Source organism: Chenopodium album, chromosome 2, assembly GCF_948465745.1.
Source record: "Chenopodium album chromosome 2, dcCheAlbu1.1, whole genome shotgun sequence".
Taxonomy (NCBI): Eukaryota; Viridiplantae; Streptophyta; class Magnoliopsida; order Caryophyllales; family Amaranthaceae; genus Chenopodium; species Chenopodium album.
This window is the reverse complement of record NC_137835.1, coordinates 75,668,400-75,695,763: the sequence shown is the minus strand read 5'-3', so window position 1 is coordinate 75,695,763 and position 27,364 is coordinate 75,668,400. Positions and strand designations below refer to the sequence as shown.

At 34.2% G+C, this 27,364-nt stretch overlaps 4 protein-coding genes across 4 annotated transcripts; 2 read left to right on the top strand and 2 right to left on the bottom strand.

Moving 5' to 3' along the window:
• The first annotated feature begins 6,431 nt into the window (after nt 1–6,431).
• On the top strand, nt 6,432–12,325 carry LOC145587897 (protein ENHANCER OF LHP1 1-like). Its single transcript, XM_081644560.1, has 12 exons — nt 6,432–7,028; nt 8,125–9,233; nt 9,317–9,493; nt 9,649–9,762; nt 10,088–10,192; nt 10,378–10,512; nt 10,598–10,653; nt 10,741–10,843; nt 10,925–11,041; nt 11,170–11,296; nt 11,396–11,526; nt 11,663–12,325. The coding sequence occupies exons 1-12, from the start codon at nt 6,746–6,748 to the stop codon at nt 12,194–12,196; spliced, it is 2,991 nt and encodes a 996-aa protein (XP_081500686.1). The 5' UTR covers nt 6,432–6,745; the 3' UTR covers nt 12,197–12,325.
• A 2,524-nt stretch (nt 12,326–14,849) lies between these two features.
• On the top strand, nt 14,850–16,733 carry LOC145587886 (uncharacterized). The gene has a single exon (XM_081644552.1). It carries the CDS (start codon nt 14,995–14,997, stop codon nt 16,372–16,374), a length of 1,380 nt encoding a protein of 459 aa, XP_081500678.1. The 5' UTR covers nt 14,850–14,994; the 3' UTR covers nt 16,375–16,733.
• A 2,112-nt stretch (nt 16,734–18,845) lies between these two features.
• Nucleotides 18,846–22,319, bottom strand: LOC145575727 (uncharacterized). Its single transcript, XM_081633543.1, has 6 exons — nt 22,140–22,319; nt 20,457–20,564; nt 19,731–20,339; nt 19,318–19,464; nt 19,092–19,215; nt 18,846–18,979 (listed from the first exon to the last, which is right to left on the bottom strand). Exons 1-6 carry the CDS (start codon nt 22,317–22,319, stop codon nt 18,933–18,935), a joined length of 1,215 nt encoding a protein of 404 aa, XP_081489669.1. The 3' UTR covers nt 18,846–18,932.
• A 698-nt stretch (nt 22,320–23,017) lies between these two features.
• LOC145587877 (uncharacterized) lies at nt 23,018–27,364 on the bottom strand. Its single transcript, XM_081644545.1, has 5 exons — nt 26,993–27,364; nt 26,825–26,910; nt 25,194–25,294; nt 23,576–23,630; nt 23,018–23,482 (listed from the first exon to the last, which is right to left on the bottom strand). Exons 1-5 carry the CDS (start codon nt 27,119–27,121, stop codon nt 23,329–23,331), a joined length of 525 nt encoding a protein of 174 aa, XP_081500671.1. The 5' UTR covers nt 27,122–27,364; the 3' UTR covers nt 23,018–23,328.

The following is a 27,364-nucleotide window of genomic DNA, read 5'->3' as shown; positions in this document are numbered from 1 at the left end:
ACTAACATACAAGCAATAAGATTAACCTAAACCTATTTAATCTATGTTGGTTGAATATTAATGCACAAATAAACCTAATATTGGTGATCACTTGAATTATAATCATATTAACCCTAAACAAGATTATTAATTATCTTATATAAGCGTGATTACAAGTACAAATTCCCTTTAAACATGCATAAAAGGCGTGATTAAGCAATAACAATAAAAATCAAGCAACATAATAATAATCAATATAATAATATATAATTATAAATATTAATAATAATCAAAACAATTATAAAAATAATCATGAATCATGTTAAAGCATAATAATAATAATAGCAAGATCCTAGGCATGATACTAACAAGATTAATAACAAACCCTAGCATGTCACTAAACAATAAAAATCAAATATATAGCCCTAACATGATACTAACAAATATAGACATTAAGAAGAACATAGGAAGCATCATACTTTTAATCATACTTAATCTTAAAGTTACCCTAGACATGATACTAGGAATCAAAATAACAATCTAACCATGATTTCTACATAATAACATCAATAAAAACCATTAAAGTACTTACTTGGATGCCTCATACCTCTTTCTAATAACAAAATACACACGTTAGTAACTTCAAGGAAAATAATAAACAAAACAATTAAATTAAATAATTGAAAGGGATATTTGGGACCAAACCCTCAGAAATTAAAACCTTTCACGTCTAGGGCGAAGGCAACTTTGAATATGGCTATGTGTATCTAAGTCTTGCGAATGCAGAATTTTGTATTTTGAGAAAAGGCTAAGATAGAAAAGAGAGAGAAAGTAATCAAGAAAATCTTGATGAGAGCTGGTGAATGAGAAGAATTGGTGGAAGAGAGAATTAGAGAATTGATGATTAAAAAAAGGGAGATATGACCTCTATTTATAGAGAAAAAAGAGAGATGAAGAATAAAAAAAGAATCCGAATTCGAATCGAAATAGAACTCGATGGACAGTAGTTTTTGTGGATTTTGTTTTTATCTAGAAGTCCAAATAAGGCATATGATATGTCGTTGAAAAGCTCTTGAAGTCTACTTTCCAATCCTATTGGAATCAGATTAAAATCTTTTATAGATAAAAAGATATGGCCGAAATAGTAGGACAGTGTCAGTTTTGGATAGAGTTTCATATCTCATTCATATCTTTTCCGTTATAGCTCTAATTTAATATTATAATATATCAGTGGAAAGATAATTTCAAGATCTATCCAACCATATAAAATTTGGATAAATATTATGAGGCACGAAAATAAAATCTGACTGTCTTTGAACATCTTTAAATTCGAATAGAATTAGGATTTAAGAAAAAAGAAAGTTTTAAAAAAGGAAAGTTTTTATTTAACTCAAATTCTTTAATCTTATCTTTTCAAAAAGGATAATTAAGATCTTTTAAAAACTTATAAAAGATTCTAATTAATCCTAATTATTTTAGGAATAGGATTAGACCTTTTGACCCTCCACATGATCATTGGGTCGTAGGTAAGATCCGGTTCGAGCCCAGTTTAGTATTTTGGCCATAACTTCCTCATTATTCATCGGAATTGGGCTTATAATATATCGTTTGAAAGGTATTTTCAAGACCCATCCAACTACACCATTATTGGACCATTATCATGGACCAAACTAAACTGGAATGCACGTATTTTTAAAAATAAGGTAAGAAAAGAAATATTTTCAAAAACAGAAAGAAAAGATATTTTAATAAAAACATCCTCATCACTAGACTTTTCATACTTTCGCTTTGTTCGATAATCAAATGACACGAAATGTACTCATCACTGGGTTTGGTTTTGGGAGACACAAATGGGTGTCTACACACCTCAACCACGACAAACCCACCACCACCCCCTTCCCCAGCTCCCCATTTTCCCAGCAGCCCCCTTCACATCTCTTCACCTTCCGGCAACCCGTCTCTTCATCCCCCACCACCGGAATCCCCTTCCCTAGTTCCCCACTACCTACTCATCAAAATTTTCCCTCTCCCGTATCCACCCCTATTTCTGTCCCTCCCATCCCCCCCACCCATGTCGCTGTCGCAACCCCAACCTTCCACCTCTACTGTCGTCGGCAAGACCCAACCCCCCTTGTATATGTTGGAGAACGCATCCCCCACCCTTTGTTGCTTGGATTCGATGATTAGGCTTGTGGGTTGGTTATTGGGTTTGTTTTGGGGGTGGTTACAAGGCGATTTTCATGGCTGCGAGTGGTTGAGGGATGGTTGGAGGAAAGGGGAGGGGTGACAAGAGTGGTTATGGCTGGCGGGTTCAGATGAAGGGGGTCGGTGCTGGGTGGCTGTGGTGGGCGACAGGTGGCTAGCAAGCAGGGGAAAAGAGAGAATTTTTTTTTTCAAAAAAATAAATCAGATTTTTTAATTTAAAATTATTTTTAAGTTTTTTTTTTCAAACAATCATATAGTGCCACGTGTTCCTTAACCTGGTACAATAGGTTAGGTGATCGGTTGGGACCGTTAAAAGCGGATGACTCTAAAGTTCAGATTATTTAAAAATATAATCCATAATTGGGATTATTTTAAGCGAACAGACATAACTTGGAATTATTTTTACCAATTTATCCTTTTCTTTATAGGCTAAATAGTGCATATAAGAAATTTAAACTTTATAAAATATGTCTATGATATAAACTTGATCAAACCATAAAATTTACTTCCTCCACCCACTATTATGTGTGTAGACACCTAAAAATGTCTCCCCAAAACCAAACCCGTTGATGAACACCTTTCGCCGCCATTATTGGTCGATTTGAGTATTTAATCTTTGGAGTGCTTAAATCCATGTTCTATCCAATATATTTCATGAACCAATCCAATTTCTAGCTCATTTCCCTAAATCATAACCTATTTTCCACTTTTCGTGTCCACATCGCAAAACTGAGAGAAACTGATTTTATGGATATAAAATTTTGATCCAATTATTATTTTTTGGATAGAAATTTAAATAAGCTTTCCAACCATATATCATAAGCCCAATTCCGAGCTATAACGAAAAAGATATGAGCAAAACATTAAACTCGGCCCAAAACCGACACCCTTCTACTAAAACGGCCATATCTTAAAATCTACAAATTATTTTGACCTGATTTCAATTGGGTTAAAAAGTAGACTTAATAAGCTTTCCAATGATATATTATGTTCTTTATTCCGAGTTACGGATCAAAAGTTATGATGATTTTAAAAATGCGTAAAAAACTGGAATTATCGCGCAGCAGCTAAAATGCCGCGACGCGGCAAGATCTGACGTGGCACGGGAGAAATTCCCGTGACACGGTAATTTGGAGGGGATTTTCATGTTTTTTAGTGCCTTGTGACTTGGCATAAGTACTGTGACCCGGCGCCATATGCCGTGACACGGTGGACTTTGCCGCGTCACGACGTTTTCTGCCGTGTCACGGTGGGTTGCTGACGTGTCACGGTGCTTAAAACTTTCCCGCGTCACGGGGAACTGTGCCGCGACACGGGAATTACTTCCGTGTCACGGTAGGAATTCCCGTGTCACGGTGCCAGTGCTGTGACACGGGACAACTCCGTGTCTTTTCCGCGTAATCCCGCGTTTTTACTCCCGTAGGTCAAATATTTCCCGCGTCACTCTATTTTTCCCCACGTCACGCTAATTTCCCCGTGACACGGTAGAATCTGTCGTGTCGCGATAGCCTTTTTTAGGGTTTTTATCTTTTTAGGGTTCCGTGTGTTCCCTCTGCTCATTTTCCCTATAAATACCCCCTCCTTTCTGCAGTTCGGGACAACAATAATCATTCTCTCTCACCTTGCACCAAAAATCATCCTTTTCTCCCTATTTAACCTAATTTCTAGCCTCCTTATTCTTCCATAATAATTCCCCTAAGCACTCCAAGGAGTCTATACTTAACCCGAGGTTCCGTCCTTAAACCAAGGCGTGAAAGGTACAAATAACTGAGGATTTGGACCAAATCAATTCTACTTTTTATTTAATTTAATTTTCATTTACTTTATTATTTTTATTGAAGTTACTAACAGTTTATTCATGATGTAGCAATTTAAAGGAACGCGCGAAATGTGAGTAATTATTAATTAATTTAATTACTCTTATTTTATTTTCTTATTGCTAGTATTATGATTAGGTTATTTTATATTTGATTTGACTAACGCTATTATTGTTGAATTGCTTCCAATATTAATGTTTATTTTATTATATTTATGATCACCATATTGCATGTTAAAGGGAATATGTAATTGAAAATCACGCCTAATAAGATAATTTGGACAACTGGTTTAGGATCCTTTTTAATCTTGTTATTAATTGAAGTGATCACCAATATTTTAGAATAATGTGTGCATTAATATTCAACCAATTTAGTTAAATAATGGTTTGGAGCGAATTGAATTATTGTTTGTATGCCTTTGAGATCACATGAATGCTTTTCAATATAAGAATTGAGTAGAGGCCAATACGGGCGAATGTGACTCCATGACTCACTTCGTACCATCATCCCCGATCCTCCTTTCGTGGTTCCGAACCATATGGAGTTAGTAATCTCATGGATTATGAATGGGGTGTAACCTTCACGGGTCAATCGTTGTTGCCTATCGTTGTCCCCTATCGTGGTTGCCTTTTTATGATCCGTGAACGGTTTACAAGTTCCTTAAAAACTTGTTGGCGGCTCCCTACTTTATTTGTCCTTAATCGTTGTCCCTAATCGTAATGTCAATTCCCACTTCCTATGAGTGCCAAGCATATTCACCACATGCTTTTAACGTAGGCGCACTTCAAACGACGCCTACAATGTGTAATATATGCTATAATGGATGATTCCTGCTTTGTACAACAAATGTTTTTCTTCCAATTTAGTAATTTTGGCTGCCACAATCAACGACATTGCTAATAGCATTAGGAAGCTCGAAGAGGTGGAGATTAAGCATGTTCGTAGGGATATCAATGTCATCTGCCACAAAGTTGTTGAAGTTGGTAATGATATGGCTATTGGCGTACATGGGCGTGGGTGTCGAGGTGTGTGGGTTCGTGGGGTGGCATGGTGGTTCGTACACCCAGGTGTACCATGCACATGGTACACCCAGATTAAAGCGGAATCTCCAGAATGAACATCATTTATAGTTATAAAGAACATCATGAATTTATAAAACAACATATCACTGAAATAAAAAGAACACAGTAATTTTGATAAATGGTATCTAATTTTAAAAAGGTAAAAGATAATACTAATTGAGTTTTACCAAAATTTTAAAGTCAAATCATTTCAAAATAATCAGATATCAAGAAGTTCTCAATCTAAAATTATTTTCACCCAAATATAATTCAAAATTTCATTTTTAAATTTCAAAAATTCAAAATATAAGTACATATTATTCTAGTAAAAAGAACATGCTTAATTTATGTACCTAAATGAACATTGTTTGTAATATAAAGAACATATAATTAGGACTTAAAAAAACATATTGATTAGACTCTAAAACATATTTCATTTCATTATAAAAAATGATAAAAGAACATTCATCAGAATATGAAGAACATCATCTTCAACCTAAGAAAATATTACCAAAACAGAAAAATAGATAAAAAAAAATTGAAAATTACCTTCTCTTTCAACAACGAATGAATTCGTCAATTACACCTTTCAATTAGAAGATTAATGGGAATGATAAAGTATACTCCGTAATAACATTAAATCACTTCGAAATCCAAAAATTATCATGGCTTCTTTCTCTATAAAAATTCAATTTCTCTTTCTTAACAAAAAATGAAATTCTATTTACCAAAAGTAATATAGAATGTAAATAATAAATCAATTTCATAAATCAAGGAATATAAATAACAAAACAATCCCTTAAATCAAGGAGAGAATCGTTAAATTTTGCTTCGTATTTTTTTTCAACTCGTGTACTTTGTAATTGCACATGATGTTCTTTCCGTGTTTATATAACTCTTGTATTTTAAGTAGGTGTACCATGAGCATGGTACACCTGGGTGTTTGATGAAAATTTCAGCGTGTAAGAGCTTGTAGCCTTGTGGGTGGTGGTGGTGCTTCTCCTTTGTTTAATTGTGATACCCTTTTTTTAATTTATTTTATTTTTATATTGGATTATTATCCACTCTCTTCTTACTTTTTCAATAATCATGTTTAAGAAATTTTGCATTGGATTTCGCACACATCCCCTTTGTAACTTTGTTATACGTAATAGTGGGCAGAGGAAGTATAACAAATCCACCCAAAATACAAAGGAGACAAGGTAATAATTTATGAACACTAAGGGCTTGTTTTTATAGACTGAACTCAACTCAACTGAAATGAGATGAACTGAACTAAATTGAATATTTATAAGAGAAGAAAATTAGGAGCTGAACTTAACTGAGCCGAAAATAAACGTATGAATACAGACCTTAAATTTACCAAAAATCCAGCGAAAAATGAACAGAGACAAAATAAACAATAATATTGAACATATGTGCTCCTACAGTCCAGTATGCTTTGGGCTTTGGCACTTCACAATTATAGAATAAAAATATTCTCCTAATACCAAAAATTTCAAAAATATTAAAAAAAAAGCCCCGGGAAACCAATTCCAAAACTCCCAAAATTTCCCGCGAAAATCACCCCCAAAATTCAACCTTTTATCCCCAAAAATCCACCCCATAAACCCTAACCATTTCACTCCCCAATTCAATCAATCCCCACTTCAGAAAACCAGATTCAGAGAGAGAAAATCCAAGATGAAGGTGAAACCAGTTAAGCTCAGAGAATCCCACAAAAATACCAACAACAATGGCAAACCTTCATTTTGCTCAGTTTTGTGGGACATGTATTCTACCCACATTGTTACTTCTTCCTCTTCAGATTCATCCATTTCTATCTATGAATCTCTCCTCCTTTCGAATCCGATGAAGAATCTCCGCCACCATCGAGACGGCGTCACCGCTTTAGCTCTTAGCCCTAATTCCACCTGCCTTGCTTCTGGATCTATCGATCGCACCGTCAAATTATACAAATTCCCAAGTTTGTTTTCTCTCTCCTCTTTACCTTTCTATTCTTGAATTCTTCATTTCTGCATGTTTTTTCATCTGGGTATGTTTTATTTACTTTTTTCTGGGCTCAAATTTATCTGGGTTGTTTTTATTTTTGTACTTAACTTTTTTTTTTTTTTTTTTTTTTTTTAAATTTTTTTTAAAAATTTTTTATTGCTGATTTGCAACATGTTTTGAACTTGGACTTGGGTTGAATGGTTGATTAATAAAGGATTAGGAAGATTATTAGCTATGTTGGGTTTAAGTAACATAGATCTGATATTTTTAATAAAAAATGTAATAATTTTATAAGTTATTAATTAGTGTTTCAAACACTATTCCCAAATTTGTGAGCAATTTTAGATTCATGTGATAGAGTGCATTGTTTCAATTCTCGCATTGCTGCTGTTTGTGATGATATAGGCTGAATATATCGAATCGACATTGATTAAGATTTGATTTATATTGGTTAAGGTTTACTGTTGCTTAACGAAGCAGGACAAGTGCATAAGAATTAGTGTTCTTCTGTTTATGATAATAAATGATGTATTTTGAAGAAGTTTAATGCAATGATGTTCAACTAGTTGGACAAGACTGCATTATTACGAGGTTTCAAATTTTTTGCATACTTGCATTATGTTCAAAGTAAAACCAAGCTTTTTGTCTCACTGTATGGTCATCCATACGTGTAAGTAACCCATCGCCATGGTATATAATCAACTAAAATTTGTGACATACTAAGGCTATAGTAGTTTGAAAAGGCGTAAATGATTAGTTTGAATGTTTGTGTGGAAGAGTACATGATTTAAACTAAAACTGAAACCTTATGATATTCCATATAGGTCTCTTGAATAATTGATCCTAAAGATGTACAATTGTAGTGTAGTCTAATTGTAACAGGTGTTTGCTTCCAAGTTTGCTTAATTTGTCAGGCCTTTTAACTCTTAAATAGCTTGAGTACCACTATTATTGAATTAGTTAAGCTGTATGTAAAGCATCAAGCTTCGTAATTCAGAATGTGAGCCATTTGTATAGAAATTAAATGTAGTAGTTAATTACTTCTAATCTGAGTTTTATTCTAATGTCAGGTGGGGAGTTTCAGAACAATATTACTAGATTCACATTGCCTATTCGGACACTTGCTTTTAACAAATCAGGAAGCTTGCTGGCAGCTGCTGGTGATGACGAGGGAATCAAACTCATCAACACTGTTGATGCTACAATTGCGAGAGTTCTTAAAGGGCATAAAGGACCTGTCATTAGCTTGGCTTTTGATCCTAATAATGAATACCTTGCTTCTCTTGATACAAAGGGGACGGTAATGTTTTGGGAACTTCTATCAGGAAATATGCTGCATACTCTGAAAGGAGTAGCTCCTGATACAGGTTCAGATATGTCCATTACAAATGGACTTAGCTGGAGTCCTGATGGTGAATTGCTAGCTGTTCCAGGGCTCAAAAATGATGTGGTAATGTTTGATAGAGATACAGCTGAAAAGGTATCTTCGTTGAGAGGTGATCATGTGAAACCTATTTGTTTCTTGTCTTGGTCACCTAATGGAAAATATCTGGCTACATCTGGTTTAGATAACCAAGTGCTGATATGGGATTTTGCAAAGAAACAAGACATTGACCGACAGAAGTTTGATGAGAGGATTTGCCATATGGCATGGAAACCAACTGGCAATTCATTAGCCGTTATTGATGTCATGGGAAAATATGGTGTTTGGGAGTCGGTAATTCCTTCATCAATGAAATCTCCAACAGAAGATGTTCCCAACTTACAGTCGAAGAACAACAATGGAATCCTCTTTTTTGATGAGGAGGAGCAAGAGCCAAGTACATCTGCCAGTCTAAGTGATTTGGGTGAAGATGATTTTGGGGAATCAGTGCCTCAGACCAGGAAAAGATTGCGTAAATCTTCTATGTTGGAAGAAAATTTGGAAGAAGAGATTGATGAGGAATTAAATCCATCTTCAAAATTTGAATCAAATAAAAGGCCTGCTAAGGCTTGCGAGGAACGTTTGGATGGTGGTGATAGGAGGCCAAAATCCATGATTGCTCAAAATGGTTCAAAAATACAAGAGCCATTTCAGCCCGGTGCAACTCCTGTGCAGCCAGGAACCAAAAGCTTTCTCTGTTACAATATGCTTGGAAGCATAACTACTATGCAGCATGATGGATACTCACATATAGAGGTTAAACAATCAACTATATTTTGTTTTTCTTCTCTGGTGTCTTCGTTGCTGTATGACTCACAAACTTGTACCTTTCTTTGCAGATCGATTTTCATGACACAAGTCAAGGTCCAAGAGTTCCAGCTATGACTGATTATTTTGGATTTACCATGGCTTCTCTAAATGAGAATGGAAGTGTTCTTGCAAATCCAAGGAAGGGCGACAAGAATATGAGTACTCTCATGTATCGTCCTTTTAGCAGCTGGGCAAATAATAGTGAGGTTAGCCCATTAGCTCTTTAACAATAACAAAATTTATTCATCTTTCGTTTTGATTGCCATGATTGGTAACTGTGTATTTAGAATATGCTAACATTTGTTATAAAGAATATTCTGAAGTTTTACTGGATGCTTATCTTTGTACTTGATGGCATTAGTGGTCTATGCGGTTTGAAGATGAAGAAGTGAAAGCTGTAGCACTTGGTACTGGGTGGGTGGCTGCTGCAACAAGTGATAATTTTCTCCGCATCTTCACTGAGGGTGGCTTGCAGGTTGGTCTATAAAACTTATCATATAAGAATAATTTCATAATTCACTTACATATATATCAGGAATAACAAAAAAAATCATGGCGTAAAGGATGTTTGAAGATACAACATCAAATGACTTAAATGTAATACTCAAAGCCACATACATTTGTGTCACTCTTCGTAACATAACATGTGTGCTACTCTTTGTTAGTCAGTGTATGGTTAAATTAAAAGCTGCTGAAAAGATATACTCCATTTATGCAACTAAATTAGTTCTACCTTGATTTAGAGTTTTAGCATAAATGTAATGCTATGTGCTTACTTATTGCTTTGATGATTCTTGCAGAGACACATTCTCTCCCTTGATGGTCCAGTTGTGACAGCAGCTGGCTTTAAGGACAAACTTGCTGTTGTCACTCATTCCTCTCAACCTCTTCCTTCGAATCATCAGGTAATCTATTCATACTGCAAACTATATTACTTAGCATCACAACTGTACCAAATGGCACCCCTAACATTTATAATGCTGATTTGGTACTTCTTTTAACATCTTATTCAAGATATATTAACTCATGTGTGACATCTTGCCGCATGAATCAATGTCTATCTGATTCCTTAAATTTGTGCTATTTTCAGATGTTAGAGTTCAGAGTATTTGACATTAGCAATGGAACCCAACCTCTTAAAGGATGCCTGCCTTTGTCACCTGGTTCAAACTTAACATGGATTGGATTTAGTGAGGAAGGCCACCTAGCTTCTTATGATTCTAAGGTATGTCCTCTAAAGCTAGAGTTTTCTAGTGATGATTTGCTCTTTGGTGATGGTTTACTAAATTTCATAATATGTAAATGTCTAGGGCATGCTGAGAGTGTACTCTGATCAATTTGGTGGGAATTGGCTTCCTCTATTCAGGTTAATATCTTTTAGACTTTTGTTTGATTATTTGTTCTCGCTGTCCATCATAACCTAAATTTTAACAATGGTAATCTGATTTGGCAGTGCCAGCAAAGTTAGGAAGCCAGATGAAAATCACTGGGTGGTTGGTTTGAGTGCTGAGAAGTTGTTTTGCATTATATGCAAGTCTCCTGATTTATATCCTAAGGTAAAGCTGAATTATCCCTTACAACTCAAGACACTCTAGTTCCTCTTTCTATAGCTTATGGAAATTTGTATCATTTTTTAGGTATCATCCAAACCAGTTCTCTCGCTTCTTGATCTTTCATATCCTCTTGCATCTTCTGATCTCGGAGCAGAGGCTCTTGAAAAAGAATTCATCTTCAGGAACACACGATTATTACAGGTTTGGCCTTTTCCTCCTTCATTGGTCATCCAAAGCAATGCATTGCTAGTGTTACGTGACATAGCTTTCTATTTGTTTTAGCGCAATTATTATAGGCACTTCTAATTTATTTTTTTGGCTTGTTTCAGATTCAAAAATCAATCGAAGAAACAGAAGCTGCTGGTATGGATTGCTCACTTCTTGATGATGAAGCTTTTGATATGGAAGCAGCACTTGATAGGTGCATTTTGAGGCTTATTGCATCTTGCTGCAACGGTATGATGATCTGAAGTTGATGCTTGATGAAATCCTCTCCTTTGAATGTATGGATCTTTTAAAGCAACATTATTAAACTGCCACTGTTCTCAATTTCAGGTGATAAGCTAGTACGTGCTACTGAACTTGTGAAGCTCCTGTCAATGGAAAAATCAGTTAGGGGAGCCATAAAGCTGGTTACAACTTTAAAGCTTCCGAGCTTAGCAGAAAGGTTCAATGGCATCTTGGAGGTATGCAGTGACTATTTACACTCTTCTCTAATTTGTACTAAGTTTTTTTTTGGAAACAATTTTTTTTTTCTTTTTTCTTTTCTTGGACATAGATCTAAATCACTAACATAAATTTGAACTGTCTTGCTTATCTCAGGAGCGATTGCTGAATGATACAACCAAAAATGCGGCGCTATCTCATACTAACTCCCATGCTGATGCCTCTACTAGAACAGACACCATTGATAAGACAAACATTACTCCAAAAAATTTAACTGAAAAGTTCATTAGCAGAAATAACACCTTGAGTAGTAGCTTGCATTCAAACTCAATAAGCGAGCCATCAGAGCCCATCACTCCCTCACCCACACCTAAATTTACAGCTCCTGTATTCCCTAAGAAAGCAAAGATCCAGGAAGGAAGCAGTTTCATGATGGAACAGAAGAAGTCAGATGGTCTAACTACTGTACAGAAAGCTACAAACATTACCAAGGATGTTGATAGTTTAAAAAAGCAAGAAAATGCTGAAGAGGCAACAAAGAAAGTAAGATTGTCTGGTGCCTCTAATCCATTTGCCAAATCAGGAAATGACTCTGATGTACGACCGAAAAACCCATTTGCAAAGTCATCAAGCATTCAAGAGAAATCCTCACTGTTTGATTCGATCAAGAAGATGAAGACAGTCAGCTAGGACATAGCTGCTCTGAACTTTTGCTTAGGGATATTGTATAATGTACATAAATTCAACTCTTATTGCTTGATTTGTGATCCTTTTTCGAGTTTAATAGAATATGATAATGCAAATTTCACATTGATCTCAGTAACTCAGTTGCAGAGTCTCTCTCATGAGAGCGATGGAACAGCTGAAATTAGTTGAGTTATGCCTGTTTAATGATTTTTATCAATCATCATAAGGCTCAATAATTTGTCAAGGTAGTTGTCTGAAAAAATTTGACAACCCAACCTTAATTGATTTAGATCTACATGTACCTTCAAGGCTCAAGCATATTAGTGGCCAATTCATGAGCCCCCCTTCACACATTTATGGGTATAATAAAGTAGAGGCTAGTCTTTAGAAGGCCACCTAAGATCTCCTTTTGGATGATCAAAGTAAGCATAGCATATTATTACAAGTTTTGAACCAATAGAGAAAAGAGAATCATAACGTTATTATGCTCTATGCCTTTATATTTACCATGAAGTCATTAACATAGGTAATACTTAAAGATAATAGAACATAAATGGATATTCAATTTGCAATGTAGGTACTAGGAAGACATAATTGAGGATATGAAGGTTTTCTTTTAAAATGGATATTCAACTTGCAATGTAGGATGACATAATTGAGGATATGAAGGCTTAATTAGTCTAAAATATTGTTGTTGAAATATTTGCTCTTGATTTTAGTTTTTTTTTTTTTTTTTTTTTTTTTTTTTTAAGGATGCTTTGATTACTTACTATTCATTTACAGAGTAATATTAACTTATTTCTTGTCAATATAAACTTGTTTAATTTTTCCTTAAAAAAAAGACACAAATTTCATTTTATTTTAATTTAAAATTAGATTTGGTTCTCTATTATTTTTCATCGACTTTTTTTTCTTTGATGAGAACTTATCTAAACCTATCAACTCTTTAATAGAGTTAAGGCCTGTTCACATTTTCAGAATTGAGTTGAACTGATTGGAGCTGAACTGAACTGAATAGAGCTGAAATGAATATTTATGAGAGAAGGAAATTAGGAGCTGAACTAAAATGAACAGAGCTGAACTAAAAAAAACTGAACTGAACTGAACTGAAATTAAGCTGAACTGAACTGAACAAGCCCTCATTCCTAAAGTAAGTTGAAATTTAATTAGTGAAGAGAGCAATCTCAAGAAAATGTTGTACCACAATTTTAATTCTTACTATTATTTTAATAAAGTTAATTTAAGTCTAGTTTCACTACATCTTTAAAAATATAATATTATATAAACAAAATTTTAGTTCAGTAAAAAATAATTTCATTTAAGTAAAACAATTTGTAAATTTAATTTATTTTCAGTTTTACAAAAAAAGGAAAAATGAACGGGAACTTAATATCTAGTGTCTTTGTTTCGTATTTATCACAACACTTTCCTTTTATATCTGTTTCATATTTGCAATACTTCTATATTTGGGAAGGACCCACCATTAATTTATAATTTCTCTCTCCCACTAGTTTCACAAATATTTTATTGTGAACACCCTAGTGTTGCGATTAATACAAAATGGATAAAAAAAAATGTAAAATTTTAACCACACAAATCCTTAAAAATACATTAAACTAGATGAATCCCGTGCGATGCACGGTTTGTTAGTATTTTTTTAAAAAATATTTTTCATATTTATGTGATTTTTGTTATTATATTAGCTTTAAAATATTAGATAAAATTTCTAATCTCAAAAGATAATATTTTGTATTTAATTAGTTTAAACTTTAAAATTTCATTCGTCAATTTTGCTAACGTGGCATTTGAATTATTTAATTGTAAAATAAATTAATAATATCTTATTTAATTGGCTACAACTTAAATTCATAATCCTATATGGCGCGCTAAGAAAAATAAATCCTATGTGGCTCTCTAAAAACTCGGGAAAAAATCCCTTATATATATATATACTAGTTTTGTGCCCGTGCGATGCTCGGGTTGTTTATTGAATTTTAAGATATATTTTTAATCTGTATGTCAAATTTTTGACCTATAACCTGAAATAATGACCCTGTCTGAAATGACTGGTGACCCGACCTGATTGACAGATCTACTAGAAGTATATTATTTTAATTGATTAGAATATATTATAAACAATTGATGTGGTACATTTTGAACTAATTCCTTCGCTCCAGAAAAATATTATGATACAAAAAATATATTTATGATAATCTATGAGAGTTATAATCTAATTATTTTTTGAATAAAATTATAATTCAATTTGTGTATATGAAAATATTGGTATTTTATCAAAAATAAAACTCTAAATTAACAATTTTATCCTAAAATTCTATTCAAATTTGATTGAAAATAAAATTCTAAACTAACTTTTTTATCCTACAAATTGAATTCTATATAACTCTATCCTACGTGGCACGACACTTAGCGAAAAGTTGGAACGTCAAGTGTCGTTGCCTCGTCGCCTGGCTAAAAGTTTAGCTTTATATATTAGTTATATGATTAGATTATGATTCCATATATTTTGTAAAGCAACCAAGTATTTTCCATATCTTTAATTTGAAATGAAGCAAATAATATTTTTTTTTTAAAATTAAAAAAATAAATAATAAAAAGGGAGGCTAGAATTAAAAGTCAAAATGCTGGCATACTCCAAAGCAAGAAAGATCCGGGGAACCTGCCAAACACCCCCTCCTTCAAAACTCATCCTTTTTCCATTTTTCGTAACTCTCTTACACAATTACAGAATTACTCTCTTCTCTCTCCTTTTCCTTCTTTCAGAGATCTCAATTCCTTCTTCAATGGCGGAAGTTTCTTTCCTCCATTTCCCTGAAGATGACCACGATTTGTTCGTTGAACACGACGTTTTCTTTGAAGAATTCTCCACCCTTGATTCCTTCCCCTATTCCTTCTCTCCTCGCGGACACGGCGGCAGCCATGAAAGAGACGATTTCTTCGCACCCAGTTCTTCCAATCGGAGTGTCGGACAATCGGGTGTTGTTGAGGGTATCATGGTAGATAGGAAAAATCAGGTAAATTTTGTAATTGATTTGTTACATGAACAAGTTGAGCAATCTCATATTGTGGGGTGTGATGATTGTGTTTCTGATGTTGTAAATGATTTGAATTTTGGAATTATTGAGGACAATTATGATGTGGGTGTTGATGCTTTGGATTTGGAATTGCGATTAGGGTTAGGGTTAGGGTTAGAAGATGATGATGGGGATGATTGTAATTGTGGTGGGTTTGTTGTTTCTGAATGTGGGGATGAGTTTTATATTGCTAGGAGAGAGACTGGGACTAGTACTGTGAATTGGAATGATTTTGAGAATGAGAATGGTAATGATAATGATGATGAAGGTGAGATTCCGAGTGGTTTGGCCAGAATTGGTGGATTAATGATGGTTGGTGTCGATTCCGATTCCGAAGAGGAGGGGAATGGTGTGTGGAGGGTTCATGTGCATTCAGAAGAAGAAGATTATGAGGTTGATGATGTGAATGATGATGAAAGTATACCACTATGTTGGGATTCACTCAATTTGGAGGAGGTTGATCAAGGTGGGGTTGCTGTCGATTTCGAGTGGGAAGAGGTGGATGATAGAGTTGATGAGAGGGAAATCTTGAGTGTTGCTGCTGATGCTGAAGAAGAAGGGTCCGGGTCTATATCGGTTTGGGCCTATTCGGGGCCTGAGGAAGACGGGGTTGGAGAAAGAGAAAGAGGGAGAGGGTTGAGGAATTCGGAATGGGAGGTGTTGCTCAATGCTAACCATATTGGGAGGAATTCTGAGATGATTGGAAATGATAGTGACGCTTACTTTGATGATCATGATAATAACTTTCTTGCTGCGGAGTATGAGATGATGTTCGGGCAGTTTCCTGAGAGTGAGAACGCTTACTTGAGTCGCCCCCCTGCTTCAAAGGCTGTTGTTGAGAAGCTCCCCTCGGTGATCACAACTAAAGAGGATGTGCTGAATGAGAAAGCGCTTTGTGCTGTTTGTAAGGATCAGATTGAGGTTGGGGAGGAGGGAAAGCAGTTGCCTTGTTCACATCGGTATCATGGTGATTGCATCCTCCCTTGGCTTGGGATTCGAAACACTTGCCCTTTATGTCGGTATGAATTGCCTACGGATGACCCTGATTACGAGCAGAGGAGGGTCCGGAGAGCAGCTCGTGTCTTGTAAGTTCTCTAAACAAGGTCAGAAAGAACTCAATATTATAGGTTCTGCACAATGTAGATAGAAGATTTTCCTGAAAGACTGATATGTTTTGGGTATCCATAGCTGAAATTCGATTTAATTTGTATATGTTTTGTTGAAGGATTCTTTGTCGTTAGATTGTAGTATCTTGATTTTGTATGTTTATATGTGAGGTGTGAACCCCATTCATACAATTTCGATTTTACAGTGTTTGGTGTATAATTTTATCTTCGAGACTTTGAAACAGTCTCATTGAGCAATACTGTCATCATTTCACTGACAAATTATACTACTTGTAATAAAGATATTGGAATTTTTAAAAATGCTTTCATTGATTAGTTTTCTGAATTTGTGTCATTTTCCTTGTTCATAGTTCTAGGACTTGTTCAAAGTTTTTGAAACTATCAACCTGCGAATATTTTGCCCATCTACCTTTTAAAACATGTCATTTTCCTTGTATGAATATGAACGTAATATATCAAGCTAACTTCTTGTCACAGCCCAAGATTTATAATTCCCGCGTGATTGTGTTGTCATTCCTCTGTTCCCTAATCTCGGTTCCTTTTCTTCTCGTCTTTGTTCCCCTGCATCCCCGTCCCTCTTCTTTCTATGTTCCATCTTCTACCCTATTCGTTGCCATGGCTGGATTTCCTCAAAAGGGCTTAGGCCTTCAAATTTAAAAGCGGATAGGAGAATTTCATTTGTCAAATGCCACTGCAACGATTCTGCAAGTGTGCAAACCAATGAACCATTAGGCAAGCCTGCCGGGAAAGGGTTCCATGGATGCCCCGTACCCCCCATAGTTCTGGGCTAATTTTGGATAAATAAAACCAATCCTGTTCATCTGGAGCTACACTTCTCAGGATTCAGGTATAGTAACCCTCTGTTGCCTTTTGAACATTCCTGTATACCAATACTTTAAGGTAGCATCATCCATTATCAAGTACCTTAACAAACCTTTTTTTTTTTTTTTTTTTTTTTTTTTTTTTTTTTTTTTTATTGAAAGACCTTAACAAACCTAATGTAACTTCAAAGTGATTACTAAACAAGCTCAATTATACTGTAACAAGTAATTTGTTGTTTGATTTTAGTTATTTGTTTGACAAATTACCAACAATTCAAATTAATCACACAACCAATTCAGGACAATTTAAAAAGATAATTTAGATAGCAAAATCAATAAGGTTTTTACTTTTTAGTTTCAATTTACTACCTTCGCTTCATATTATGCGCAACATTTACCAACTAATAATAAAAATTACGTTAGAACATTACAAAATAAGTAAACTAAACAAATAAAACGAAGGGAAGGCACAGAGCCACAGACTACAAATCAACGCCAAACAAGAGAGGTTTCTTAGAGAGATGGAGTACACAGTGCCAAACATGTTTAACAGTTAAGCGAAGTGTCCAAAGGCATCTTCCAACGTAAATGTAACGTAGTACTTTTTTCATTCTTTTGTATCTCTTGCTTTGTCCTCGTAATTATATAAATTAGAGTATTAGACACTATCAATTAAATTACTACAAAACGCATGTATGGGTGAAATGGGTCACAAAACTTTATTTTACACAAGGTCTTGACCAGAAACAACTTTGGTAATTACTTAAGGTAATAAGCAATACAGAGAGCATGTGAGCGTGTTAGGTAACACATTTTTTAAATTTTTTTAATTTTTTTTAATAAATTTGGGCGTAAATTTTTACAAACATGCATTCACATATTAATTAAAAAAAATACTTACTAGTCTTCAAAAAAAAAAATAAAAAATTACTTACGAGATTTTTAGGCCATAAATTGGTCCACTTGAAGCATACAAGTAAATATTACTAGATTTTTAGGCCATAAATTGGTCCACTCGAAGCATAAAAGTAAATATAACAAGCCAACATTATCATAATATGAAGCACTACAGATCCATGAAATACAGTCTAACAATATTTCAACAAAACTAGCTTCATATATTCTCCAGCAAGGTAGTTCACAAGTCACAACTCATCAATTTGCACTGTCTCATGATAAACATCTCCCAATCCGATCTCCAATGGACATTTTACTCGAGTCTTTGAGTTTTTTCACTTGTCCTTTCGTAGAGCAAATCGACATATGCTTCTAAGTCGGCTTCTAAGGGTCTGTTCACATTTACTGAATTGAACTGAAATGAATATTTTATGAGTAAAGGAAATTAAGAGTTGAACTGAACTAATTGTAGCTGAAGTGAACTGGACTTAAATTAAGCTAAGTGAACAGACCCTAAGTCGTTGAAAGTTTGCTTTGTGAATCTTTAGAACATACATATAGAAAAAGAAACTCATAAATTCATAATTGAACTTTCCTAATACAGCAGCTTAAGAAATGAATCAGTTCAAAAAGATAACTATATCATTCATTCGCAATTGATAGGGAATAATGAGTAGCAAATTACACGACTTAAAAGTACACCAGCCTTCATTTATATATATGAAAAGAACAATGGAAAATCACAAATTGAAGTCTTTAAAAATGTAACAATTTAATGGATCTTGCACGAACCTAAACAAGTTTAAATGAATTGCCTGTCACACGCTTCTTTCAGATCTTGTGCATCTCCTAAGAACGAGATGAAAGAAGACGTGTCAGTAAGTGAGGGCAAGAGATTGCGAGTGAACCAAAATAAAATGTGACATAATTTTGAAAAATTATGAATACTAGCAATACTTACTCTTTATCTTATTGGTATCTTCTTCAAATGCATATAATTTGTTTTCAAAAACTGACAACCGTGTCTCCATATACTCGACCTTTTGTATGATACATGCTTTTTTAGCTTCGATTTTCATCATCAACTACATTAATCATTTAAAATAGGAGATTTAAAAACAACATTAGCTTCAATTACCAACAAATTAATTAATGCAATGGTATTGTAACTATCATCAAGCACTTACTTCAGGGGTCTTGTAATCTAGGGGATAGGAGACAACTATATCATGTAGTTTTTCGGTGTTGTTATCATTCCAGTCATCAATCCTGGGAAGATTGTACTTCCAAATATCGTCTAGACCAGATTTGGAAGAGTATTCACAAAATATGGCCTGCAAATTTAAGATTATATCAATGCAGTTTAGTTATACTGATTCTGTACAGACAAATCAAACAAGGATTTGATCATTGCTAATGTATCAACAGATGCACACACAAGCATTAAACACATTAATTTATGGCCAACAGAACATTTTTTTAATGTCATTACCGGAGAAGAATGTGAAGAATCGTTTACCACACAAAATCTCAGTTAGACAGAAAACATTTTAGAACAACATTCTAGTTTGGTAGGTGTAAGAGAAAAGGCCGGAGTTACCATAAAAAATAGGGGACAACCACCCAATGCTTTAGCTGAGGTAGACTTGAACTCTTTCACTGCTGCAACTGTGTTGTCGAGTATGAACTTTGCCCAATTCCACCTTCCGATCATTTCATTCCTTAAAACAAGGTGTAGCCAAGTGTTTCTGGGCCTTTTGTCTGCAGTTTGAGCAGCAAAAGATGTCATGAAGAACAATGTAAATACCTTTTGGAAGTCAGTATCATCATGTTTCATATTCCGGAGTTCAGCTGCAAAGCTCCTTGTATCCTGGTGTAAAAGGCTAAGAAATTTCTTGGTGAAAGGTTCAGAAGGTTCAGTTTTCTGAAGCTGTTCATCTTTGATATCAAAACCATCATTCTTAAACCCTAGTAGGTATTCCACATGTGTTGGATTAAGATTTGTTGTTTTCCCATCAATCTCTAAGATTTGAGACTCAGGGTCAAAGTGGTCGATGATCCATTTGCACATCGTTTTTCTCAAGTTCTTGCACTTAAACTTCAGCAAACATCCAAAACCCAATTCATCAATAATTTTCTTTTTATCCCCCGATAAATCATCAACAAGATTGATAAGAGTTTCCAAATCGCACAATGTGGACCATGTTTCCTACAATTAGAAGTAGAAAGTTAAGGATCAAAGTCATCAAACTATAAAATACAAGATTTTGTTACTTTTTTCAAATGCAAAAATGGAGCAAATAATACGTAGTAGTTAGTTGTTCACCATGTTAGTCCAGCCTATATGATCACCATCTGCTTCATGTTCTTTTGCTAGAGAATCACTTGAATCACCCATATCATCGGTCCTTTTCATCTTATTTGAAGAGATGACCTAGCAAAAATGAAACAAACAATAAAAACAAACATAATCTCAGTATTCCAAGTTTTTGCTCCCAAAATAAAATCTCAACATTTCAAGTAGTTTCACTACTTATTCGTGGATTGAAAGCATAATCCACGAGCATCATAAATATGAACTAATGATGATACTCTTGGATTATGAAGGAGCTTTCAATCCTTTGATCCATCCATGATTGGAGATAAATGCAATTTCCTTGGAGAAAAGCTCATTATGAAAACTCATAACTTCTCTATGAAAGCACATATTACATTGAAAGACTAAGCTCATAAGCGCATAATTGGATTGTGAAAGCTCATAGAAACAATGATTTTGTTATTTTTAGAGAAAGCTCATTTATTCTTTCTCATGTTTGCAATTGAGTTCATTTAAAATGGAATTAAGGATCATAAACTTATTTATGCCATTATCCTTGGAGAAAGAATATTTATGCAATTAAGGATCATAAAAGGAGAAAGTTTTAAAATGAGAGCTTTCTCCACACTTTTGTAGCAACTAATGAATATGATCCTTAATTTCCCTAACTCTTAAATCCATCCCACAAACAAAAATTACTTGCAACAAAAAAATAAGGGTTTGTTTGGTTTCGTTGTAGTATTCTTTTTTTTGGTTTTTTGTTTTTCAAAATCATATAATGAATCAAAAATTAATCAAACTTATCAAAATCATAATAATTTGGAAAACTAACAGAAAAGTGGAAACTCCTTTTTCTTGTTTCCTGTTTTTGGTTTTAAAAAAAATAGAAAACTGAAAACAAAAAACAATGCCAGACAAGCCCTAAGTTTTCCTTTTTGGTTGCGAAATATTTTTGGTATGGAGACTAAAAGTGCAAATAATTAGGTTTTTTTATTGGCAATTGTTATGAGTAGATGGTAGCTGGTTGTTTAAGCAACAAGTAGCTGTCAGCATCTATTTTTGAAAGAATTGGAGCTTGGAATTGCAAAAAAGATCAGCTATTTAGGCTGTATATGGAAAAATTAAATGAAGAGTTTAAAAGGAAGAGTATGTGTGAAGTAAATTAATTTTCATATAGTATTATACTATTATTATATATATTCTTTATTATTTTTTTTTTGGTTAAACACAAAACCTTTAATTATTTTTTCCTCAGAATGAAGTAGATTAAGAGAATAATGAGGAAGGAAAAAGTTAACGAACACCTTGAGGACGTTGGATAAGATAACTTAAAGTAGAATATTAAATTATATGAGCATTAATTACACCGATCAACGCGTAATTTTGACATATATTCCTAAATTAATACCACTTTAGAAAATATTTTAAAAACTTTCTAATGCCTTAGAGGTGTTCGTTATCAAAATCCAATGAGGAATTGCAATAGATTAGTTGCCATTTCCATATTTCCCAACAAATCCACGTTAGTATACTTAAAGATTGGTCATGTCAACCCGTGTAGGTTGACACGTTTCGGCGTGCTTCGTGCTCAAGCGGGAATAACTAAGGAAAAATCATGTTGTGTTAGGCATGTGTTGATCATTTAAAAAAAGAGCCCATGTAGTGTCCGACCCACGTGCCATGCCAAGCAACCTCCTCAGTAATATTCATATATCGAGCTTGTAATTTAGTGAACACGAAGAAAATGTTGGCTTCGCTTGGCTCGTCTTGTTTAACACCTACCCTAGTTATCTCTTGGTTCCAAAATACTTGTGTAGGTTTCTTCATGACTTTCTTGTCATTCATGGCACTAGTAAGAACTTTCCAATTCATTCCAATTCATAATGCACTTTTTTTAGTTCGCGTCGCCTCGTTTGCTTTTAGAGATGAAGCGATTAGAGAAGACTAAAGAGGAAGATTTTTAAAATAAGATCACCTTGCCATCAAAAGTGGGGGTTCCCACACCTACCCCACTTATTTAAAAATATTAAAACATTGCTTATACTACCTTCTTTTCATATTATTTGCAACGATTTTGACATTAAGTAGAGAGGAGAAATGTCTAATCGTTGCAAATAATATGAAATGGAGGTAGTACAAATTTTTATTAAGAATGTCTTGTCATTGTAAGACCACCTAGTAGGTAGGTTGGATATAGGGTAAAGACAAATTAAACCAGGATAGGATCATATGTTTGCTATGAGCCTATGACTTACAAAAGCGGTCTTATGATGGTAAGATGATTTTACACAAATATTTCTTTTTAAACAAGATCGACCTCATAAAACCACCTTATAGGTGTCTTAATTTCACCTATTTTACCTATTTATAATAAGTTCTAATATGGTAAGTTGGTAACTTGAAGGTAAGTTCCAAAAAGTTCCCCGTATAAGATAAGTTTTACTATCGAGCTATTCCTATCATATGGTGATACATAGGCTAGCATCTTAGAGTAGTACTTACTTCCTTTTGTAGATGTTCTTCTACAACTTACTATTTTGGCCTATCTCCACTTCATAAAGACAAAAAAGTTCAACCATAATAGGTCTTGTCAATTACCGACTCAATTTTTTCCCTAAATTTTTTTAATTGGTCAGTCACCCTAAACGTTTATACATGAATACATATAAAATTAATCCAAATTGAGGGATTGTATAAAAATAACAATTATATGTGAATAGTGCATATAACAATGACTTCTTAACCTTTTTACTAAATTTTTTTTTTAAAAAGAAAAAAAAGAAGCAAAGTTTTATGCACTATTTACCATATTATGATTATTTTTTCAGCATTTCTCAAATTCAAATGCTGTAGATTTGCTAAAAAGTTAAAACAAACATCATCAGCTACTCTTCTTAACTGGAGTTATGCTGCCATTTGCAATGTTTGGAGACGGTTCAGCCCCTGGAGCGGGTAGTTCTACTTCAGAAGCCAAAACATGGCCAGGGTCTACAACACTCTGCGCAGGTTCTGCAAATGATCGAGTAGGAGACGACCTGCATCATGAAAAGCCATAACAAAACTATGTCATCTGTATTGAACTTCAACTTTGAATGTTGTAAATTCAAAAGAGTAAGCTTTGTGTGCACCTGCTAGCTTTTATGGTTTCATTGCCAACTTTGACTGTAAGGTCATATATGTCACCTGTACACACAAATCCACAGATAGTATATATAATTAATAAGTTAATTGTGTTAATACTTATCTGCTTTACTAATCCTCAGCATCGTCATACATAGAAAATGTACTGTACTGATAACAAAAACCAAACAATTGTGCAATACAGAATAGAAGATGTGTCTGCGGTCCCAGGATGTCTTGTTTTTCAACAATTAGATCCTTTCCACTTAGTCGTGTATAAATGTAATCAAGTAATACTAGATTGTCTCAAATAATCTATAATACTCCTTAGGTCAAATTCAAAGAATGAGATATAGACTTTCTTATCCAAAGCAACAAATAGGACCTTCACTATTAGATTCCAACTTTAAGCACCCAGAGAGCTATAAGAACATTTGAACATTCCAAGTGTATGCACCTCATGATTGATGCCAATTGAATCACAGTGCTTCTCCGTGCAAATAATAAGTTAATAACAACACAATGCTATATCAATGTCAAAAGAATGCCGAATAACAACATTTATAGAAAAAACTCACACAAAAGCCTATTTTACAAGCCACTTCATTGAAAATTTGGAAGCTAAAATTCTAAATCCCCTGTTCAAACTTTTCCATACCATATGAATGCCACTACTTTTTACGGAGTATCGTATAATCTTTACTGCTAACTAATATATTGGCTTGAACCTATACAAATGAATGGCAAATTGGCACACACAAAAGAAGTGGGAGCATGAAGATTTGGATACTTTACTGTACTCTAAAGAAAACTAAACTCCTTTCATGATGATGTTCATGAAGATCATGGTGCCAACACCATAACACCATGACATGAAATCTCCTGTATAAGCTTTATGTGACTCGAGGCAGCTATTGTTGTTGGCTTGTTGCCACTGCATAGGGAAGCAGACACTATAATTGACTTCTTCTCTTCTGATTGATGGGTGGGGTAAAAAGTCTCTACACTAGAATTTCTATCCAAAAAAAAAAAAAAAGAAGCATGCAAAGCTAGAATATCTAGAAACAAGATGAACCTAAATGCAATGTGATCTAAAATAAGTTAGAAAGGTAAAGTTCGAGACAGAATTTACACCTTCCAAAAGAAAAATGGAGTGGCACCCTTATGGGTGATATTATGGTAGCGAATACAAAGATGCCAACTAAGATAAGCTTGCGATGGGAAAGGAAGTGGAGAAGCGACAAGTAAACTAAGGCACACACATTAAAAACTCAAATGTGAATGTAAAGAGGACTACAGAGTGGAAAATCGGGTGGCAGATGAAGCAATTAGGGAGTTAAGTGTGAAATATGTAGCATTGTCTAATTTGGTTTAGCACTCGTTAACGAAGACCCATTGCTTAATAGCATTTGGAAGCATGTAACACAAGGTAAGTCCAAATCAGATCTTACCTCTCGGTTAGGCTTGGAATGGTGGTTTCAAAGGATTTGCTAGATAGCACAAGTACAAAAAAATCAAATTCAATTTCTGATTCATTTGGTATTCCTAATATAGGCTAAGCATCCCAGAAAAAAAAGGACTTAAGCTTACAGGAACATGTATGAAAGAGTCAGCATAGCAATTTACCTCCGTAGACATCCTTGTCAGAGAAGTATTTCGCCCTCAGGTAACTAGCATAATCTGCTTCATACTTATTATACTTTGCGATTTCATCAGCAGTGAAGCACCTGTCAATCACCCCAGACATTGACAGACTCGAGTTAATCAATGCTATAAGTATTATGCCTACCAAAAACCTGATAACAGTATAACATAGAGGTTGCTGCACTACGCAATTTTATTGCCTAACTTCAGCTTAAGCAATCACTGTATTTTCTCCTTCACCCTTTAGAGTTTAGACTCAATACATGAGATGACGAATCAATCTGAATTTATGCATATCTCAATAGCATTTCACACGATAACCTCACCTTTTACTTGTAATTTGGTAAATACTACACCCTCATTTAGGTGGCACAACCTTACAACAAATATAAATGCAACTACGAAAACAGAAATTGAAATTTCGCAAGAATGCTCAGTTCCTCAAATAGCAAAACGTATCTTTAAAAGTTGCATATCGTACCCAAGGAAATCTATCAGTAGAGCTGTGAAAACTCTAAACCAATGCTCGGGTCGTATTGTATCAATCAGCTGGTTAGTCATGTAGAGTCATAAATAAATATCCCGCAGCATAACTCAGTAGCATAAAAGTATGCTTTTTATACTCTCTCTCTCTTTTTTTTTTTTTAGTGATTTCGAGCAATTCCAATAATAGCACGAGAAATTTTGAGCCTCTTAATAGCTTGAGTTATAATGACAGTTAACAATTGATATTAAGTTGTATGTATCATCTTAATACCAACAAAGAACTCTATTCATACCAACAAAATTTGGATTTTAAGTTTGCTTTTGTTAGTACTAATGAAGAAAAAGAAATATCTTACTTCAAAAAAAAAAAAAAAAAAAAATCATCTTGCTACTTAACTAATCTTACCAACACCATGATGATACGAAAAATACAATTTAATATCAACCGACATTATTAGAGTCAAAAAGACTAAAGCTACGTAGTATTTAAGATTGAGAATTTTTCGTAACGAGAGTTATCAATTCGGGTAAATGGGTCAAATTTGGTGAGATTGGGTCCGGTCGAATCTATTTCAATTTTAATTTTTGATAAATATTTCAAATTTAAATCATACTAACTTTATTATGTCCATACAAATTGAAATTTCAATCAAGTTATTCGAGTCGAGTTACTTTTTGACATCCCTACTCGTATAAAACACCAAAAAAAATCTTGCGTGGACCTAGTCCACAGTTGTGGACCTTATGGTCTCACGAGCGAGCATACAACATAGGCAGCCCATTTAATTTTTCTCAGTTCACATACAAACAGCCCAGCCTCTTCCTAACCAAAAATAAACCCCTATACGAAAAACTCAGCAACACTTAAGCAGCAAATTGATCAATGGAAGATATCAATCTCAACAAATCAATCACAAACGATTGAATTCATCAATGGAACAACAATGCTATCGATCTCAAAAAATTAATTCGTGAATTTAATCAAACACAAATAACAATGAAGGTATCAATTAAACAATTGAATATATAATTCTATTAAAACCCTTTTTCCGACCCATTACCTCCAAATAAACTTAACAATTCAATAAAAATAAAAAATAAAAAAAGAGAGAGAGAGAGAAATTAACTGGTGGCTGTGGGTAATGTTGGAGTTATCCTGAGGTGGAGCAGTAGCACCGGTATTCATGACTGCCGTAGAATCTTCTTTATCCTTCTGACAAAATTTCAAAAAAAAAAAATTGTTAAATTAAAAAGAGGGAAAATGGGTATAAAAAAGGAGAGAAAAAGAGAGTGACCTGGGGAAAAGAAGGTAAAGTGGAGGAAGGAGAGAGAGAAGGATTTTGATTATGATTATGATTATGATTAGGAGGATGAGTTGAAGAGCCTTGGGAGTTGGATGGAGAAATTTCAATTTCTGCTGCCATCGATTTTTGTAATTCGGTTCAATCAATTCGATTTTATTTAAAAAAAAAAAAAAAAAAAAAAAAAAAAAAAAAGGGTTTGATCTGATGTTTTATGGGACAATTCACAGAAGTAATAGTGTACCAGTTATGTAACTGGAGTCAGAGACTCAGAGGTGGAGGAAAGTGAGAAGACAGAAGAGAACACAAGTACAGTCTTATAAACAAATGTACAGTCTTATGAGTTAACAATTGAAAAATAAGGCT

Bases quoted from the DNA above. Each gene is read 5' to 3' on its own strand.
- LOC145587897 (XM_081644560.1), top strand. From the start codon at position 6,746: ATGAAGGTGAAACCAGTTAAGCTCAGAGAATCCCACAAAAATACCAAC. The intron at 9,494-9,648 runs GTTAGCCCATTA...TGATGGCATTAG, and splicing joins GCTGGGCAAATAATAGTGAG to TGGTCTATGCGGTTTGAAGA. The intron at 10,654-10,740 runs GTTAATATCTTT...CTGATTTGGCAG, and splicing joins AATTGGCTTCCTCTATTCAG to TGCCAGCAAAGTTAGGAAGC.
- LOC145587886 (XM_081644552.1), top strand. From the start codon at position 14,995: ATGGCGGAAGTTTCTTTCCTCCATTTCCCTGAAGATGACCACGATTTG.
- LOC145575727 (XM_081633543.1), bottom strand. From the start codon at position 22,319: ATGAATTGGAAAGTTCTTACTAGTGCCATGAATGACAAGAAAGTCATG. The intron at 20,565-22,139 runs GTTGCTTGGCAT...CATTTTTGCTAG, and splicing joins ATATGAATATTACTGAGGAG to GTCATCTCTTCAAATAAGAT. The intron at 20,340-20,456 runs GTGAACAACTAA...TTCTAATTGTAG, and splicing joins ATATAGGCTGGACTAACATG to GAAACATGGTCCACATTGTG.
- LOC145587877 (XM_081644545.1), bottom strand. From the start codon at position 27,121: ATGGCAGCAGAAATTGAAATTTCTCCATCCAACTCCCAAGGCTCTTCA. The intron at 25,295-26,824 runs GTTAATTTCTCT...GGTGATTGACAG, and splicing joins AACATTACCCACAGCCACCA to GTGCTTCACTGCTGATGAAA. The intron at 23,483-23,575 runs GTGCACACAAAG...TTCATGATGCAG, and splicing joins GAAACCATAAAAGCTAGCAG to GTCGTCTCCTACTCGATCAT.